The sequence below is a fragment of the Ambystoma mexicanum genome, chromosome 9, assembly GCF_040938575.1.
Source record: "Ambystoma mexicanum isolate Mex_15411 chromosome 9, UKY_AmexF1_1, whole genome shotgun sequence".
In the NCBI taxonomy this organism is placed as follows: domain Eukaryota; kingdom Metazoa; phylum Chordata; class Amphibia; order Caudata; family Ambystomatidae; genus Ambystoma; species Ambystoma mexicanum.
This window is the reverse complement of record NC_090931.1, coordinates 188,974,780-188,996,044: the sequence shown is the minus strand read 5'-3', so window position 1 is coordinate 188,996,044 and position 21,265 is coordinate 188,974,780. Positions and strand designations below refer to the sequence as shown.

General features: G+C 48.0%; 1 protein-coding gene across 1 annotated transcript in view; it reads left to right on the top strand.

Moving 5' to 3' along the window:
- IL10RA (interleukin 10 receptor subunit alpha) overlaps positions 1–20,748 on the top strand; it is a 34,315-nt gene extending 13,567 nt beyond the window's left edge. The window contains exons 3-7 of the mRNA XM_069614460.1: positions 1,753–1,934; positions 4,952–5,121; positions 6,962–7,109; positions 16,465–16,589; positions 19,570–20,748. Coding sequence (XP_069470561.1) covers positions 1,753–1,934; positions 4,952–5,121; positions 6,962–7,109; positions 16,465–16,589; positions 19,570–20,643 — 1,699 coding nt within the window. The 3' untranslated portion in view covers positions 20,644–20,748. The remainder of the gene's footprint in view (positions 1–1,752; positions 1,935–4,951; positions 5,122–6,961; positions 7,110–16,464; positions 16,590–19,569) is intronic.
- Positions 20,749–21,265: the final 517 nt, after the last annotated feature.

The window sequence follows — 21,265 nt, the reverse complement described above, 5'->3', positions numbered from 1 at the left end:
ACTTCTGAGTTCAGAAGACCTCTGCTCTGGTTTGTCTTTTTTGTTTTTCATTTAAGCACATTAAAATGTCTTTAACATTAGAGGACTCCAGACACAGCAGACACTGGGTCATGGGGGATGGCCAGGTTCCATGGCATGTCCCTTACAAGGTGCGGATGTTGGGTGATTAGAAATGGGAGTGGTGCATACAGTGGTATGCTTTGTAAAGCAACGGTTAAAAGCAGATAATTGTATCATTCATTTTCTTTCAGAGAAGGCACTTTTTTAGACACACATTACTTGACATGCTGGTCATTTTGGCTTCTATTCAGGACTGGAAAATAAAGCTAGAATCCTACTGTTTTTGCTCAACATGTTATCATGTTACTTTACACATTGTGATATAGATTTAGTATGTGATTTGTGCCCATTCCAAGTCATCACTATAGGACGGAGTGTTATTTTAGCCCAGTGTCATTTTTTACACATTTAAAAAACCTGTCAGTGGCCTGCCATGACTCCACACCTAACCCTGCATGCATCACTCTAGCCAATCCCCCTCCACCTTACACCCATAGGAGGTGGGTCCCCACAGTATTTCTTTTCAATTTCCAGCGCTGTTCGGGGGAACAGTTCTATCCGGAGTACAGGACATGCACAAATCCCCAAAATAAGGTTTGTCCCCAGTGGTCGATAGGGGCGGGAGCGGTTGTGAGCGGTGCTCCTCTACTTTTTGTTTTTAAGTTTTACTGTTCCTATACTTTTATTTTAAAAAGAAACCATTCCAGAAGTGTTTACTTTTAAAATAAAAGTGTAGGAAGAAGTTTAAACGTGCACTTCAGTGCACTGCACTGAACATTCCCTTAAACAGCAGGTGTGTTTGTGTGGGGTTTGGATTGCGCATGGGAGGGGGCGTGGAGATGGGGTTTGTAGGGAGCAGGGGCAGGCCAGCAGGAATATAGTTCCACTACTTATTTTCGTACACTTCGACCACTGTTTGTCCCACACTGCAAACTCCTACCACAGGACTATAGTGCATGAGATAACTACCACAGGACTATAGTGCGTGAGATAACTACCACAGGACTATAGTGCCTGAGATAACTACCACAGGACTATAGTGCATGAGATAACTACCACAGGACTCTAATGCGTGAGATAACTACCACAGGACTATAGTGCATGAGAAAACTACCACAGGACTATAGTGCCTGAGATAACTACCACAGGACTATAATGCGTGAGATAACTCCCACAGGACTATACTGCCTGAGATAACTACCACAGGACTATAGTGCATGAGAAAACTACCACAGGACTATAGTGCATGAGATAACTACCACAGGACTTTAATGCGTGAGATAACTACCACAGGACTATAGTGCCTGAGATAACTACCACAGGACTATAGTGCATGAGATAACTACCACAGGACTTTAATGCGTGAGATAACAGGACTATAGTGCCTGAGATAACTACCACAGGACTATAATGCGTGAGATAACTCCCACAGGACTATACTGCCTGAGATAACTACCACAGGACTATAGTGTGTGAGATAACTACCACAGGATTATAGTGCCTGAGATAACTACTACAGGACTATAGTGCATGAGATAACTACCACAGGACTCTAATGCGTGAGATAACTACCACAGGACTATAGTGCATGAGAAAACTACCACAGGACTATAGTGCCTGAGATAACTATGGGGCAATCAGATTGCAGTCTTGCATCAGGCTTCAAAGTGTGGTTTTGCCTTTTTCCTGCAGGTATGCAACCAGAAGCACACCATGGACACATGCAGCGAACTGCAAGGGTATTGCCAACCATTGGTGCGACCTCACAATGGAAACCCTGCCCCTAACCCAGGGCTGGTATGGCAGAGTCCGAGCTGTGTCCGGAAACCAGACTTCAAACTGGACCAGAACCACCCGATTCAGCCTTCAACAAGGTAGGACGAGTGCAAGACCTCTGACGTGTACCCGCATTACTGCTTTGTGATAATGTGCTAAAATACTCTTCGTACTACACTAATCCTGTGAGCTGGACATATAATTGCAGGTTACACAAATGCTGCAGCATTGCCACACCACAATGGGTTTCCCTTTGGTAATGTGAACATTTGGCACAATATCGTCACTGTGGTGTTCTAGGCTTCCGACAGTTGGGATATATTGGTTGAATGCCCGTGGAGAGACCAGAGCACACATTTGGGAGAATTGGGAGGTGCTATTATGCGTGTGTGCATTTCAGCCATTAAAGTTATGTGAGGGCGGCCAAGAACCTGTTTGTCACCCATGTCTGAATGGCGTGTGGATGGACGCAGCGGAGGTAAACTATGAACTAAACCTGGTGGATTGCATTTAAGGAGAAAGAGAATTATGTGGGAAGCTACAGCTCGATTTCTTTGTGTTAAAGGTAGCTTCATTTATATGGCAGTGGTCTTGTGCAGTTTTTTTGTTATAGATGAGTGCAGGGTGTGTGGATGGAGCCTGTGGCTTCCGCTAAATTATAAAGGTATGGTGTGCAAGAGGAGAAATGGGTTGGCTGTACAAACAACAATGTCTACATTCCGGGTTCCGTCTATGTAGAAAGAACAGTGATTCACATAGATTCAAAGGGAGAGCAGGGCCTAAAATGCATAGGAGGACGTCATGAGACCAGAGTTAGGAAACAACTAGATTTACTTGGGGAGCAGGACCAAACATGCATGGACAGACAATGAGGGATTGATTTTGGAAAACACCTTATGCAATATATGGCTACCTGACACAATGAGGCTACACCACACAAATAGGCCAAATGCAGAATATGGCCACTGCACACCGCTAGGCAAAATACAGAATGTGGCTGCCTTACACAACTAGGCCAAACACCAAATATGGCCACCTTACACAATTAGGCCAAAGCGCACAGTAAGGCTACACCACACAACTAGGCCAAACGCAGAATATGGCCATTCAACAGAGCTAGTCCCAATGCAGAATATGGCTACCATAAACAATTTGGCTAAATGCATAATGTGGCTGCCTTACACAACTAGGCCAAACACCGAATATGGCCACCTTACACAATTAGGGCAAAACACACAGTAAGGCTACACCACACAACTAGGCCAAATGCAGAATATGGCCACTGCACACCGCTAGGCAAAATACAGAGTAAGGCCAATTTACACAATTAGAGCAAAACTCAGAATAAGGCTGCACCATACAACTAGGCCAAATGCAGAATGTCGCCATTCCACAGAGCTAGTCCCAATGCAGAATATGGCTACTTTACACAATTATGCTAAATTCAGAATGTGGCTACCTTACACAACTAGGCCAAAATGCAGAATAAGGCTGCACCATAAAACTAGGCCAATTGCAGAATGTGGCTGCCTTGCACAATTAGGCTAAATTCAGAATGTGGCTACCTTACACAATTAGGCCAAAATGCAGAATATGGCCATTCCACAGAGCTAGTCCCAATACAGATTATGGCTACCTTACACAATTAGGCTAAAACGCACAGTAAGGCTACACCACACACCTAGGCCAAATGCAGAATATGGCCATTCCACAGAGCTAGTCCCAATACAGATTATGGCTACCTTACACAATTAGGCTAAAACGCACAGTAAGGCTACACCACACACCTAGGCCAAATGCAGAATATGGCCATTCAACAGAGCTAGTCCCAATGCAGAATGTGGCTACCATACACAATTAGGCTAAATTCAGAATGTGGCTACCTTACATAATTATGCCAAAACTCAGAATAAAGCTACACCATAGAACTAGGCCAAATGCAGAGTATGGCCATCCCACAGAGCTAGTCCCAATGCAGAATGTGGCTAACATACACAATTAGGCTAAATTCAGAATGTGGCTACCTTACACAACTAGGCCAAAACTCAGAATAAGGCTGCACCATACAACTAGGCCAAATGCAGAATATGGCCACCCCACACAGCTAGGCATAATAGGGAATATGGCTACCGTACAAAATTAGGCTAAATGCATAATATGGCTACCTTATACTGTAAGGTTAAATGCACAGTAAGGCTATCTTACACAATTATGCTAAATTCAGAATAAGGCTGCACCATAAAACTAGGCCAAATGCAGAATATGGCCATTCCACAGAGCTAGGCCAAATGCAGAATATGGCTACCCCACACAGCTTTGCACAAAAGAGAATATGGCTACCGTACACAATTTGGCTAAATGCAGAATACGGCTACCTTCCACTGTAAGATTAAATGCACAGTATGGCTAGAGTACACAATTAGGCTAAATGCGAATATGGGTACCTTACACCATAAGGTTAAATGCAGAGTATGACTACCTTGCACAATTAAGCTAAACACATAATTTGGCTACCTTAGACCATACAGTTATATGCACCCTCCCCTTCCAATCATCACCATGGACACCTCTTAAGGCACATGCCCAGGACTAAAGCCAGTGACCCACCTCTCCCTCCTTGTCTACCCCCTCAATACCTTCAAACACTCCTGCCCCTACAGCAATTCGCAGATCGCTGCTGGGCTGGGCTTTTTGACTGCTGGGGAATGGGCTTTATGTCCCAAGCAGTCCATTGAAATAAACTAGCCAGACCAGCGCCTGTGAGATAGCGCAATGCGGCGTGACACTGGATTGTTACTGGCAGGGCCTAGGTTCGATTCCCCAGCAGGGGGAAATTTAAAAAATAAATACAAAGGTGGCCGTTCCTACGGTCCTGGAACGGTACTCCATCTAGGTCACATAAAGGAGGGCAACGATGAGAGATTTTTCTGAGAAGGGAACACCATACCCTTTATTTCCCTCCCACTTTGACTTCTTCATGTGCCTGCTACTCCTGATATGTCATCAGTCTGACATGATCTGCTGCTCCTGAAATGTCAACACAGTAACATTGTATCTGGCATACCCTGGCGCGCCACAGAACTCTCATGGTTTCTTTCCTTGATTGTTTCCGCAGTCGTGCTGCCTGCTCCAGACATGTCGCTGAAAGTGGAGAGAAATACCATCCGCGTGGTTCTCCACACTCCCTCCTTACAGGGGAAGAACATCACCCGGACCTACGAGGACATATTCAAACAAAACAGAGTTTACCAGGTTCACATCAGACGGACTTCAGACAACCTGACGGTGAGTCCTAACCCTCTGGTGCTTTATTGATATTAATGCCATGTGGCGGGGGGGGGGCAGGAGGATGCATAGGGGCAACTCACTACTCCCACTCATTCCTGTACTCCCAAAGCATTTGAGATTGCAGCAAATCCACCCCATTATTCAGACAGATGGGAAACACAGACACTAATACCCTTGCTGCCTGTTTTTTCGATACCTCGAAAATCATTGTGAGGCTCTACTGGAGAACCTCAAAGGAGGCATCTAAAAGAGCAACTCGGCTTTCAACAGAAATTCATGCAGGACACAACATTTGCACTCACCACTAGCCAATGGGTAGTGATATTTTACTCTTGGCGAGTAGGAAGTGGTGTGCGGTTTGTATGCAAAGAATTGTGGTGAAAGTGACATTTTTAGGGCTGGCTGGTAGTTTGTGTGACGGGGCGGCCGGCCACAAATAACCACACTGACCCTTGTGGAAAGTCCAAGGATGTTTATTTAAAAAATGTAATCATCAGAATGGCTAATTTGTTTCCTCTTTGGGTTGCTCGGTGCCTAATGGACTGGGAACTTTGGTGCTAGGTCCGACCCTTTCCTCTCTAAACTTTCCGGGCCTAGATCCCACCTCCCAGCCTCCCGGCCCCCCTTACTGGGTTGTTAATCACTACCGACCAGTAATACCTATCTGTTCTTCTAATTTTGACAGTGGGTGGTTTGCCTTTGTCGCTGGCTACCTGTCTCCCTAGGGAACTTCTAACTTTCCCTCTCCTATCGTTGGTTAGTCCCTCAGGAAATTGGGAATGGCGTCTTCTTTCACCCAGCATCACGCTCACACATTTCACAGCCTCACGCTGCTGGCCCTTTACTAAACTGAACCCTCTAACTGTCCTCCTCCCGCCACGTCACTGCCCCTCCAATTTCTCACTCTGCCTTTCCACCTCCACCCTTCCATCCTACTTCTTCTCCCACTCCTGTTCTTACTAGCAGTTATCTCTCCAACAACTCCTCTATCTCTTTTCCCTCCTTCCACGCACACTACTTCCCCTCCTCCTTCTGTTCCTCTAATGCTAACCCTTATTCTCCCGCTCACGGCTGATTCTCCTGCTACTAACACGGCTACCAGAGCCACTCCACTATCCCAACTACCTCTCTCTACTACCTTCCCAATTACTTAATGGTCTGCTGCCCCGCACACTCGGGGGATTATTATTATTCCTCTTCCTCCTCCTCCTCCTCCCCCTAGGTGGGCTTGAAAAGGCTGGTAAGCCCCTCCCCTTTTCAACATGGACACTGCTGTACCCGGATACTAGAACTGTTCAGGCCTGCAGGGTCTTTTAAAATACTGATTTCATCCCTAGTGGGTTAGAGTAAAAGGCCTCTGTGTGACCTTTATGTTTTTTTTATTAAAAAAAACCTGGTGGGTTAGTGGAGTTCTGAGGCCCCCTCCCCCCCTATAGTCTCTTTATTTATTGGCTTACTGGGGACTGGCTTCTGCACGGCTCCGGCTGACACCCATCAGATGGAGCCGCGCTCCTTTGCTGGCCGGTGTTGCGGTTGGCTGGTAGGGTTGAGGCAGGGTCAGGCAAACATCAACTTTACACTTAACACGTGCCTGACTTTACCCCAGCCCTGCCAATTTTTCAGAGGCATCAATGCCAATACACCTGACCTTCAGGCAGCAGAGAGATATAGTTTGTCTACGCTAACCCACCTCGTTGAAGGATTATTTGCGCTCAGCAAGTTTCTTCCCATAGGATCTAGCCAGAATGGAAATGGGTGCCCCTGCAACTCGTGCCAGCGATGCCCAGAGGTCAAGGGCAGTGAATGCTTTAAAGCCCTGTTTCCTTTTGTGTTTTAGTTTACGCAGAATGAGGAGTCTGAACATTTTGATGTGTCCAGCCTGGCCTGGGGAGAGCAATACTGCATAACCGTCCGCCCAGCCATCACATCCAGGCCCAACCCAGGGAACAGCACAGAAGAGGCATGCGTGTCTCTCCAGGCTGAAGGTAAGTTGGCGAATTTTAATTGGATGTCTTTTCTTTACCAAAGAAAACAAGCTATGTTGCGTGACGCAGTCTATATTGCTGCCCATTTCCATTACACAAAGAACAGCCAACCCAACCAGTCTACCCATTTCTGTGGACTGGATAGGCTTGGCTGCTCTGCTTGTGATGTAACTGGGTGGACGGGATGGACTTGGCTGCTCTTATCTCATTAGAAATGGGAGGACGGGATGGAATTGGCTGTCCTTGTATAGATGGGAAGGCGTGGACGGGATGGAATTGGCTGTCCTTGTATAGATGGGAAGGGGTGGACGGGATGGAATTGGCTGTCCTTGTCTATATGGGACTGGGTGGACGGGATGGAATTGGCTGTCCTTGTCTATATGGGAGTGAGTGGAGGGGATGGAATTGGCTGTCCTTGTCTAGATGGAAATGGTTGGACGGGATGGACTTGGCTGCTCTTATCTCATTAGAAATGGGTGGACGGGATGGAATTGGCTGTCCTTGTCTATATGGGACTGGGTGGACGGGATGGAATTGGCTGTCCTTGTCTATATGGGAGTGGGTGGAGGGGATGGAATTGGCTGTCCTTGTATAGATGGGAAGGGGTGGACGGGATGGAATTGGCTGTCCTTTTCTAGATGGGAAGGGGTGGACGGGATGGAATTGGCTGTCCTTGTCTATATGGGAGTGGGTGGACGGGATGGAATTGGCTGTCGTTGTCTATATGGGAGTGGGTGGAGGGGATGGAATTGGCTGTCCTTGTCTAGATGGAAATGGTTGGACGGGATGGACTTGGCTGCTCTTATCTCATTAGAAATGGGTGGACGGGATGGAATTGGCTGTCCTTGTCTATATGGGACTGGGTGGACGGGATGGAATTGGCTGTCCTTGTCTATATGGGACTGGGTGGACGGGATGGAATTGGCTGTCCTTGTCTATATGGGAGTGGGTGGAGGGGATGGAATTGGCTGTCCTTGTCTAGATGGAAATGGTTGGACGGGATGGACTTGGCTGCTCTTATCTCATTATCTCATTAGAAATGGGTGGACGGGATGGAATTGGCTGTCCTTGTCTATATGGGACTGGGTGGACGGGATGGAATTGGCTGTCCTTGTCTATATGGGAGTGGGTGGACGGGATGGAATTGGCTGTCCTTGTCTATATGGGACTGGGTGGACGGGATGGAATTGGCTGTCCTTGTCTATATGGGAGTGGGTGGAGGGGATGGAATTGGCTGTCCTTGTCTAGATGGAAATGGTTGGACGGGATGGACTTGGCTGCTCTTATCTCATTAGAAATGGGTGGACGGGATGGAATTGGCTGTCCTTTTCTAGATGGGAAGGGGTGGACGGGATGGAATTGGCTGTCCTTGTCTATATGGGAGTGGGTGGACGGGATGGAATTGGCTGTCCTTGTCTATATGGGAGTGGGTGGACGGGATGGAATTGGCTGTCCTTGTCTATATGGGAGTGGGTGGAGGGGATGGAATTGGCTGTCCTTGTCTAGATGGATATGGTTGGACGGGATGGACTTGGCTGCTCTTATCTCATTAGAAATGGGTGGACGGGATGGAATTGGCTGTCCTTTTCTAGATGGGAAGGGGTGGACGGGATGGAATTGGCTGTCCTTGTCTATATGGGAGTGGGTGGACGGGATGGAATTGGCTGTCCTTGTCTATATGGGAGTGGGTGGAGGGGATGGAATTGGCTGTCCTTGTCTAGATGGAAATGGTTGGACGGGATGGACTTGGCTGCTCTTGTCTCATTAGAAATGGGTGGACGGGATGGAATTGGCTGTCCTTGTCTATATGGGACTGGGTGGACGGGATGGAATTGGCTGTCCTTGTCTATATGGGACTGGGTGGACGGGATGGAATTGGCTGTCCTTGTCTATATGGGAGTGGGTGGAGGGGATGGAATTGGCTGTCCTTGTCTAGATGGAAATGGTTGGACGGGATGGACTTGGCTGCTCTTATCTCATTATCTCATTAGAAATGGGTGGACGGGATGGAATTGGCTGTCCTTGTCTATATGGGACTGGGTGGACGGGATGGAATTGGCTGTCCTTGTCTATATGGGAGTGGGTGGACGGGATGGAATTGGCTGTCCTTGTCTATATGGGACTGGGTGGACGGGATGGAATTGGCTGTCCTTGTCTATATGGGAGTGGGTGGAGGGGATGGAATTGGCTGTCCTTGTCTAGATGGAAATGGTTGGACGGGATGGACTTGGCTGCTCTTATCTCATTAGAAATGGGTGGACGGGATGGAATTGGCTGTCCTTTTCTAGATGGGAAGGGGTGGACGGGATGGAATTGGCTGTCCTTGTCTATATGGGAGTGGGTGGACGGGATGGAATTGGCTGTCCTTGTCTATATGGGAGTGGGTGGAGGGGATGGAATTGGCTGTCCTTGTCTAGATGGAAATGGTTGGACGGGATGGACTTGGCTGCTCTTATCTCATTAGAAATGGGTGGACGGGATGGAATTGGCTGTCCTTGTCTATATGGGACTGGGTGGACGGGATGGAATTGGCTGTCCTTGTCTATATGGGACTGGGTGGACGGGATGGAATTGGCTGTCCTTGTCTATATGGGAGTGGGTGGAGGGGATGGAATTGGCTGTCCTTGTCTAGATGGAAATGGTTGGACGGGATGGACTTGGCTGCTCTTATCTCATTATCTCATTAGAAATGGGTGGACGGGATGGAATTGGCTGTCCTTGTCTATATGGGACTGGGTGGACGGGATGGAATTGGCTGTCCTTGTCTATATGGGAGTGGGTGGACGGGATGGAATTGGCTGTCCTTGTCTATATGGGACTGGGTGGACGGGATGGAATTGGCTGTCCTTGTCTATATGGGAGTGGGTGGAGGGGATGGAATTGGCTGTCCTTGTCTAGATGGAAATGGTTGGACGGGATGGACTTGGCTGCTCTTATCTCATTAGAAATGGGTGGAAGGGATGGAATTGGCTGTCCTTTTCTAGATGGGAAGGGGTGGACGGGATGGAATTGGCTGTCCTTGTCTATATGGGAGTGGGTGGACGGGATGGAATTGGCTGTCCTTGTCTATATGGGAGTGGGTGGAGGGGATGGAATTGGCTGTCCTTGTCTAGATGGATATGGTTGGACGGGATGGACTTGGCTGCTCTTATCTCATTAGAAATGGATGGACTGGATGGAATAGGCTGTCCTTTTCTAGATGGGAAGGGGTGGACGGGATGGAATTGGCTGTCCTTGTCTATATGGGAGTGGGTGGACGGGATGGAATTGGCTGTCCTTGTCTATATGGGAGTGGGTGGAGGGGATGGAATTGGCTGTCCTTGTCTAGATGGAAATGGTTGGACGGGATGGACTTGGCTGCTCTTATCTCATTAGAAATGGGTGGACGGGATGGAATTGGCTGTCCTTGTCTATATGGGACTGGGTGGACGGGATGGAATTGGCTGTCCTTGTCTATATGGGACTGGGTGGACGGGATGGAATTGGCTGTCCTTGTCTATATGGGAGTGGGTGGAGGGGATGGAATTGGCTGTCCTTGTCTAGATGGAAATGGTTGGACGGGATGGACTTGGCTGCTCTTATCTCATTAGAAATGGGTGGACGGGATGGAATTGGCTGTCCTTGTCTATATGGGACTGGGTGGACGGGATGGAATTGGCTGTCCTTGTCTATATGGGAGTGGGTGGAGGGGATGGAATTGGCTGTCCTTGTCTAGATGGAAATGGTTGGACGGGATGGACTTGGCTGCTCTTATCTCATTAGAAATGGGTGGACGGGATGGAATTGGCTGTCCTTGTCTATATGGGACTGGGTGGACGGGATGGAATTGGCTGTCCTTGTCTAGATGGAAATGGTTGGACGGGATGGACTTGGCTGCTCTTGTCTCATTAGAAATGGGTGGACGGGATGGAATTGGCTGTCCTTGTCTATATGGAACTGGGTGGACGGGATGGAATTGGCTGTCCTTGTCTATATGGGAGTGGGTGGAGGGGATGGAATTGGCTGTCCTTGTATAGATGGGAAGGGGTGGACGGGATGGAATTGGCTGTCCTTTTCTAGATGGGAAGGGGTGGACGGGATGGAATTGGCTGTCCTTGTATAGATGGGAAGGGGTGGACTGGATGGAATTGGCTGTCCTTGTATAGATGGGAAGGGGTGGACGGGATGGAATTGGCTGTCCTTGTCTATATGGGACTGGGTGGACGGGATGGAATTGGCTGTCCTTGTCTATATGGGAGTGGGTGGAGGGGATGGAATTGGCTGTCCTTGTCTAGATGGAAATGGTTGGACGGGATGGACTTGGCTGCTCTTATCTCATTAGAAATGGGTGGACGGGATGGAATTGGCTGTCCTTGTCTATATGGGACTGGGTGGACGGGATGGAATTGGCTGTCCTTGTCTATATGGGAGTGGGTGGAGGGGATGGAATTGGCTGTCCTTGTATAGATGGGAAGGGGTGGACGGGATGGAATTGGCTGTCCTTTTCTAGATGGGAATGGGTGGAGGGGATGGAATTGGCTGTCCTTGTCTATATGGGATTGGGTGGAGGGGATGGAATTGGCTGTCCTTGTCTATAGGGGAGTGGGTGGAGGGGATGGAATTGGCTGTCCTTGTCTATATGGGAGTGGGTGGAGGGGATGGAATTGGCTGTCCTTATCATGATGGTAATGGGTAGAGTGGATGGGCTTGGCTTGCCTTGTCCTGATGGAAAGGAGTAGACAGGATTGGCTTGCCTGATCTTACCTTGATGGAAATGGATAGACTAGACATGTGTTGATAGCCTTATCTAGATGGAAAAGGATGGGCTTGGCAATTTCACTTGGCCGGTGGGAAGAGAAGGCTTTTATATGCCATCAGTGTCTGGTTTGATGTCCAGATGAAGTTCCTTGTCATTATGTCCGTGAGACAGACACTTCTCCATTGCTGGATATTTCATAGATTCACATGCTTTGAATACTTCCTGTCATCATGTCCGGAACACTGCATACAGTAAAATGCCGCGGCAGTAATGATACACTTTTCATTTATGGCCTCACCACCTTTATTTTTTTTTTTTATTATTATTTGTGAGGAGTAATTAGGCGCCATTCTGCAGATTTCACCCGACTGGGGCAAAACGCCTGTGGGTTTTGCCTCTTGCGCCAGCATTTATGGAAGGATTGCAGCTATGGAAGTATCGCCGGCCCCTTCTGTGACACACTGTTTCTCTTCTCCTCTTGTGGTTGAAACTCCGGAACCTTGTGCTGCGCATCTGTCTTTCTGAGCAGGGACTTCACCACTGGAAGGAGACGTCAAGCTTCCACTCTAGCCGATACAGGATGTGACTTAACGCCAAACTGAAAAAACAGACAGGGCCTCATTACAAGTTGGGCGGTGCAGGTTAAATGCAGTGGTTTTACTGTATACAGCTGCATTACCGTACCACCCACCCAACTATAGGTTTGGCAGAAAGTTTGACGATTCACATCCAGCCATGAGCTGGAGGTAAAGCCACCAGCTTTCCGACAAATTCGGGTGGAATTACCATGGTGGAATTACTGCTGCCATAATTCCAGCAAAAAAGATCCATTGAGTCCTATGGACTCCAAAAAAAAAAAGAGATTTACACCGTCACCTGTTCTCCAGTGGTGTTACTGCCGGACCAATTGGCGGTAACGGTAATACAGTTTGGTGTTATCTGGGCGGATTTACCACCAAGCTTGTAATGAGGCCCATAGGCCAATCAAGGGGACTCTCATGGTTTTTCATGACGAGGAAATAGATATACTGCCCAAAGATCCCTGAAGTACCAGACCTATTTGTGTGTAAGTCACATCCCTGCTTTTCATTTTATTTATTTATTTCTGGTTTGTAAAGCGCTAACTGCGGACGCATCTGCTTCGTAACGTTTCAAATGAAGGAGAAGGTGGGGCAGGCAAATTATCTATCCCATACCCTGGAAGCTTTCTGGTCAAGGAGGGCAACAAAAGAGGGGGCAAGAATTGCAGCGGTCTAAGTGCATAACAAGTATTTCAATAAACTAATAAGTGCCATGGAAATGAATGCTGGGGAGTATGCATGGAAGGAAGGGATTTATAAAGTGTGAATCCAGCTGGCAAGCGACAGAGCTCAGCACAAAGGGGTCACACCCAAGGGTTTAGACTTAGAAAGCAGGGGTAGCAGAGAACAGAGGTTCTGGGATGAGTCGGGGGGGGGGCAATGTGCAAGTACTTTTTAAACATGATTTTGAAGTTGGAGAATGCTTATGTCTCAGGAATGAGGAAGGAAAGGAGGAGCAGCAGAAGCACTAGCTGTAAAAAGTGGGCTAAGCAAGGAACGGAAGGCTAGCTCAGGAAAAAGCAGAGGATGAGGCCGGCGAAGAAGCAACACAGAGAGGTTGGAGATCCTGGGAAGCGGGAGGTCCTTAACAGTAGGAGGAGGCCCAAGCTAGCTGGCGGCAATTGGGGCCGTTTAGATTAGGAGTGATTTTGAAGAGGGACATCTTTTGCCTCTTGCTGAAGTGGAGGTGATGTCCCTCCACCCCATCTTTCGTGCTACCATCGGCGAGCTTGCTGCTGAACGCAGCGATTGCATGAAGTAGGCCCCCACCGGTGTCAGGACAGAAGGGGTTACGGTCAGCAGGACTGGGCCGGTCAGGAGAGTCTTGGGCCTTCCAGAGTCCTGACCTCCAACCTGTGGCAGAGTGGCAGCACATCAGAATGTGGAGGCAGGAGCTTGCAGCAGTTCTCTGGAAGTCGCGGTAGGGTGAAGGGTGCTGGGGCTGGATTCCCTCTGGTGTGTCGTCAGTGTCTGATCTGGGTCAAGACGGTGGCACTTTGTGTTACATGTGGGCCCAGGAAACCTCAAAAATGATGTGTCATTGTTGCAACACCACAAAGTAACACTCGAGGTGGTAGTTTTAGCATTTGCTGTTGACTAGCTCTTTGCCGCCTTCTTCTCGTGCTTGCGTGGCTCCCCACTCGGAATCCTGGACCGAACCAGGATAGTCTGACTCAGTCCCTGGTCGTTCAGGGTCACCTCAACTGGTCTACTTGCTGACGGTGAAGAAGAACAGACTTGGGCTTCGAATGGTATAGCAGATGGAATACTCCCCATCATGGTGGACTTTGCGTCAGTTCTTTCCTTCTTTTGGTTCGTGCTTCTCTCCACGGACCAAGGTGGCAGAAAGGGTCCCGCTCCAGATTTACCTGCCTCGCTACCTGGGGCAGACCAGGTGATTTCATCTTTTCTAGGGGTCCGGCAGGTATGCTAAGCTCTGCAGTGAGGGAAGTCTGCAGGCAGTGCACCTCTGTCTGGAGACCTCTGTATAAGGGTTGAGCCTGGATTTGAGATCAGGACTTGGCTAGTTCCTGTGCCTAGATCATCTTTCTGTGGCCTTCACTGTCATGGGAAGTCTGACCCAGGCCAAGCTGCAAACCTCACTGCAGAATGTTGCCGGGGCTGTGTGATTCCTCTTCCGTGAGAACATAAAAGGACTCCAAGAGTCTACTCTTGAAGATAAAAATGCGGAGCAAGGTTTGAGACTCCAACAGGACCAGCAGTGGCGTGTCCAGGGAGTGGCCTGCGGTGGCACGTGCTACCCCTGGAATCTGAATGGCCATCCTAGGTGCAACCCCATTATCCACAACTATGATCATTATGTGTGTGTGTGTGTGTGTGCACTCGTACTTCATGACAACCCTCCGTAAGTCAGTGCCACACTTGGGCACCCACAGTCAAATGAGTCTAGACACGCCACTGGGGACCAGGCACACTTAAAGGGTTTTGGGGTGACAGAATAGGCCCGTACCAAGTCCATTGGGAATCATCCATCAGGAAATGAAGATTTTGGTGAAGGAGATTAGGGCAAGGGGGGTGTCTAGCAAGAGTAGCCTCTGGTGGACCAAATTCTGTGCTTCTTTGGAACGGGCAGTAAAACACAAATGACACCCGTTGCACACGAATGCCCCTATTTGCGAGCAGGAAACACTGACCCAGATGTTATGTTGTATCTGTCAGCAGCTGGACCTGAAAAAACCTTTTTAGGCTCACAATACATTTCTTTCACCAGCCAAATGCCCGGGAAAAATAACCTACACAAAGATAGATTTTGATTCTTGGATTTTAGCTATCTCAGAAATACTTTTATAGTTTCCCCTGAACTGCCAAATCTCTTGGACTCATATCGTCCTGGCAAAAGAGATTTAGTGTTGAATATAAAATGTGCTTTTTTTGCCATAGTTTGCTATGTTTTTATTATTGCATTTCAAACTGATTGTATTGTATTGGAATATACTTGTCTTTTACCCATCCACATTTCCAAGGGAAGCCTTGCATACTGAGCCTGCGCTACCAAACGGCAAATTGCTTGGGGTAGGATCCGTATAGGGTCTAATTGAGGATGCCCAGTCTCATTCTGAACACAAAGTATGCATGGAGGTGAAGGTCACTCTGTCTCCGTGGGTCTGGTCGTTGTAAAAGAATACATAATGATCTGACAATGTAGCTCAGTGAGTTACTCGCTCACCTCTGATGCAGACACAGGTTCAAATCAGATCCCAGAAGGGCTGACTCGGGCATTCATCCTTCCACGATTAGTAACTTGGGTACCATTAAAGTAGGTAATAACAGCACCTATTTTTAGACATATTCTGCATAGAGTTTTTAACACTTTAGGAACTTGGTACAAGGACAGCTCACTGGGTATGATCGAAGGACCCTCCCACCCCCTGGTTATTTAGGTGTCTGTGGACTTTGTACTTCTGGTTTTGTGTATGTGTGTGTATAAATGTGTATTATAAAAACAGTTCTGCAATGCCAAACTCATACATACATCAAACATCTAGGGCAGAATTGGTACTTCATCTAGATGAAGATCTCTGTTGGCCAACGTGGAGGCTCCGCCCATCTCGACAGTCCAGCCGTATGCATATGTTGACGCACTGCATGCACCCATTGAAAAGAATAGGAGACATTATGGCAAACCGTGAGAAGAAAATCTCATACCTCAGGGTAGAGCTGCAGTATAATGTCAGAGCAAAATCTAAACTGCATATGGAAGGGTACAGGTGTCTCCTGCCATATAGATATATATTATGAATTGTCTCAGGAGGATAGCTCAGGGGAAACGTGCTCACCTTGGAAGCAAGACGACATGGAGCAACACAGGTTCAATCCCCAGGCCCGTGCTTAGAAACCTGTGGGTATTAAGCGCGTTGTAAATAACCTATCATGTCAAATATGTATATGCATATATATATTTTCACATTCACCATTATACATTGGCTATATGACTGTTGTGCATGCTTGATGGAATGCCTGATAATTGCCAGTGCTGAAGGGAAGCCTAAAACTGTTGTGCCTTGTTCCTTTGCAGAGCGTATCGGGGTGATCGTGCTGGCCACATTCTCCTGTATCACGGTGCTGTGCATGCTCCTGGTGTTTGGGAACATCTTCGTCTGCTTGTACATTAAGAGACCAATGAAAACTCCGGAAACACTAGTACGTCATGAGTACTATTAAATTCATTAAACGCCCTTCCTGTGTTTGATCTTTTGTGGGTTCAGTGCAGAGTGGATTTGAGGGTGCCTGGAGAGTCTGCCTTAAACCAGTTACAAGGGCAGCGCCCAGGCATTGACCGATTCATTGTTAGTGGCCCTGCTGCCCACGTGTAATGCCATGTTGTGTCTGTGTCCTGATAGGACATGAAGGAGCTATTAATGCCCTAACGGAGAGGCACCTGACCAGCAGGTCTTTAGGGGTATTGGGGTGTGAAAAGACGATCTGAAAATCCTGTTGTCGTGTGGACAACAGGCTCTGCGCACTATACGACTGAACAGCCCATTATTCAGGCCAGCTGCAAGCCTGGCTGTGACAGGCCTTTTTGAAGGCCCCCTTTAGCCTTCAAAGCAGGCTACTTAAAAGGCTATTCCCAGCCCAGAGCCTAACCTGGAGCAGGTTGCTACAGGGAGTGGGTGAGGTGGAGGATGGGTCCTAGCCTACATATAATGTGTGGCTTCTGAATCTGACCTGTCTGGTGCGAGTCTGGCCCCCATGCATTCTGGTTCCTGGAGGAAATTGATGTCTCTTACTGGGGTTCGATGGGGGCCAACCACTTGTGAAGAAGTGGGGCGAGGGGCAATGTAGATCAATTAAGAGATGGATTTCTACTTTGGGTGGGGGGCTCTAAGAGAATTGAATCCTGCTTCTGCCGCCCCATGCCAGGTGACCAACCCAACCTGCCACGGCAGTAGGGTCGCAGAGTATGACATTGCCAGGAGCTCTGAGCTATTTAGCTGCTGCTTGTAGCCTAGAACAGCCTTGTTAGCTTGACACCAACAGCTACCAGGAGCTAGTTTTGACTCCATAGTTCAACTGATGCGATATAAACATACTAACCCGGCATTAACTCTGTGCCACTGTGTTTAGGAATGTGTATAAAAGGGGCATTAGAACACGTGTAGATTGCTTTTAGCGCACAATGAATCATAAATAATGAAAAGGTTGTTTGCATCGCATGGGTGAAGCATAAAAAAAGGCCGAATTTTTTAATATTACATTGCAAAGATGTCCTACTATGCCAAATTACCACCGTAGTAGGTCTCAAAGCACCCCGGCTTGTCCAGAAATGGGCGTATTGTGCCCCCCGCACGGGCTATCCAGACCTTAGTGGCCATTACAATAAAGGGGTCATGGGATAAAGCAGAGGATGGGGAAGAACGTGCAGGGGTCACAATAGAGGGAGGGCGATGCAGCGCCGTGTCTTCTTTCATAGCCAACTGAAAGGGGGCGCCAGTCAGTGAGCACTCATGGAAGTTGGAGAGACTGAACATTTTCAGAAACTCTGGGAATCAAACCCTTCGGACCACTGACTCGCCTCTCATCACCTTACAAAAGGATGAAAAGCGAAATATTTGCCCTCATGCTTTTCCCAAAGGGATGAAATACAGCTCCCAAAATTCTAAAAGTGTGACCATTGGCCATTCTTTCATCAAGGAAGGATAAAAGGTGAACCAGTTGACCTGCCTTTCATCCTTCTAGTAAAAGATGACCAGGCAACCTTCTGCCAGTTACTGCAAAAGGTGCAATGGCTAAATATATCACCCCACAGGTCTCTCCCCATCCCAGGGAGGGAGGATGGGGGCTGACACTACAATCTTTGAACCTTTAGAATCTAAAATCTGGCGCTGGTGCCAAATAACGAGCAGGAAAGGCCTCTGGCTGGCACCCAGACATCTGCTGTCTGGTTTCTGTCTGGATTGCATCTGCATCCAGTGACCGTGCTTGGCAGATGTCCCAAGAATGCTGGCGCACATCCGATCCCATATCCTGAGAGCTAGCTTGCCGTGGGCAGCGGAAGCCCTTCTGAAATGTGCTTCCAGGTCGTGTTGTGAGCCAGACCTGCCGCTTACTGGCAGCTGATGCCTTTGTTCTCCAGCAGAGCGTGGGATGCTCCCAGCTCTCATTGGATGATCATCACACATGTAAGCCGCTTTGGACTCGATGAACCTTCCAAGAGCTTCCGGTTCAATCAGAAGTGGGGTGGCTGTAGCTGCACAATGGATGCTGGGAAACCCTAGCCTGGTCCCTAACTGAAAGCGAAAGCGGCCTCTGGCGCGTTGTCTAGGGGGTGGGGGGGGCTTGAACAGCCAGCTTCAAGTTTTTCGTGTAACAGCATGTGTGTGGCTTTAGGCCGGGTAAGGAGGCTCGCAACGAACACGAGATGTCGGATTGTCGATTTGTTTGTTCCACTGAAGCTTTCCTGCTGCAGCTAGTTGGCGTTGTTGGTCATTCGGTAATGTGCACGCACGGGTGTGTTCTTTCAGAGTGGGTCTGCCCTGTGCAGCAATCAGAATATTTTTGGGAAGGAGGCAGAGTTAATAACGTGTCAGCTGTGCCCCAGTTGCAACTGATTCGGACCCAGCCCTCTCGTACTTTTGAATTCGAGTTTGACATTTCATTTCGCTATTGGCCAGTCTTTCTTTGTGTTGTTGGGTTCCAGAAAGGGGGACAGAGCAAGAGCTTCAACATTATAGTAATGCCCTGCAGTGTTTATAATGGCCCCCGCCCTCAGCCACATCGTTCTTGGACAGAAGCAACTTCCCCCACTGAAAGCAAACCCCAGCTCTGAAACTCAAGAGTAAAACCCATCTCCTATGTAATGGACATTGGTCCTATACAGCGCCCCTCTGCCAATAATATTGGCCTCCCTGTGCATGGCTCCTTAAGGAAGGCGGCAGGGTGTGTTAGTCGGGTAGCCAGAAGTCAGATGAGGTACCCTGTGGTACTGATGGATGGAGGTCAGAAGTACCTGTTACATGTGCGCCGATATGATGACGCTTCCCACAGTATGAGCAATTGCATCTTAATGTGCTGTAATGAACCTGATGTTCAAAGTTGTCTGTACTAGATGTATTTGTTTGAAAAGTGACTGGAATTATTTTCACATGCTAATTCTGGGTTCATTTCTTTTTGTTTCCAGAAATTGCCCATCAAAGCTAGCTCTTTCTGGATGGAGCAGTGGCAGCCCCCTCCGTGGATTAATGACGTTGTGGTGTGTTTGGATGAAGAGTGTATGAAGAGGCTATCCATGGACCAAAAGAACTCCACGGTTCGACTGAGCACCGACAGTGGCTTCGGCAGTGACAAGATATCGCTGGAGAGCGAGAGCCGATCCCTCACTCCCACTTTCGATGACCCAGCGCATTCCCCGGTAATGCCTCAGTGTTCAGAGAACAGCTGGACTGGCACAGACAGTGGCATCTGTACAAGGGGGACCATCTTCAGCTCAAGTCAACTCACTTGCATGGGTAGTCAAGGCTACCGAAAGCAACTTGATGTAATGAGCGAGAGCATGAGAATACAAGAAGACAGTGGCATAAGCGTGCAACATCATTCTCAGGATTTATCTCATTGTGCTAAAAGGAATAAGAGCCTTTTGGATATTGTGAACAGTGGGCAAGACAAAGTGCAGAATAGTGTTGTGTGTCCTAATGGTGTCAGTTGTGGGATTAACATGGAAGGAATTGACTTGAATGTAGGGCATGCCGCATGCAATGGTTACCTGCAACAATCCAAAGGCATGGATGGGACGAGGCAAAATGGGACTAATTGTGAGCCAATGAATGGACAATGTGTTTCAGTTTTATCAGGCACTTTACAAAGAGATTGCACAGTAGATGTAGAGCCAGAGTTAGGCTCTTCTCCACCATGTGGATACTTAAAGCAGGAATCAAAGCAGCAGGGTGGATCTAATCACTCGACAGAAACATTGGTTCACGCGGACATATACTTAACTGGAGAAAGGAATCAGAACAACCTCTTGATCACCACGGCAAGCAAAGAGTCAGGTTTTCTGCACAATCCACTGGATTTTCCCTTTGATCATATAGACTGTAACAGTGACCTCTGGCCAGGACAACATATTCTTGGCAAATTAATCACTGACATTGGGGTGTTTTCCCCACTGGCACCCCATACAGAAACACAGAAGGGGTTCCACCTGGAGTTCAGCACTCTGACACTGGCAGATGTTGAATTCAAAGACAGGTTCTAGGAAAATTCCAGAGGGAGTTGTAGCTGCCAGTGTGAAGAAGCGCCACCCTTTTCTGCTTTGGTTACCGTATCTCAGGCTTCGTCTTGGTGCTAATTGGAGGGTAGCAGCATCGTTTTACATCAATAGTGGTTTTTCTGGGGTTCCTCCAAGAAGTCACTATAAGCAGTTCATAGAGACTCTTCCTAAGGAAAGTAGTGTTCTGGCACCATTTCGGCCTTGCTTCTAGCAACCGAGAGAACCCATAGCTGATTTCATGATTTGAAGGGATAACCTCAGGATCCTTTGGGTGTTATCATTAATGGAGACGAAGGATCAGCGTATGTCCTTAAGGATTGCCTATAAACAAGAATAATGACATTGTACTGATTACAGACACTGATGAGCCCACAATGGTTCTCCCATGCAGTGCGGACGCAAAGTCTGAGGGAGAAGGACTTGAGCTATGCACATGATGGCACTTTATCAAGGAAAGCAATGGCCTTCAATGTTGTCAGCCTGTATCCAGTTACTATACCCGACAGCATTGCTTCCTTGCAGACTGCACGTCCTGTGGAATGTTGCACCGGAACTCATTGCAGTGATGGCTTCCCTGATGGCCTTTTTCCCGGGCCACATACCTCCG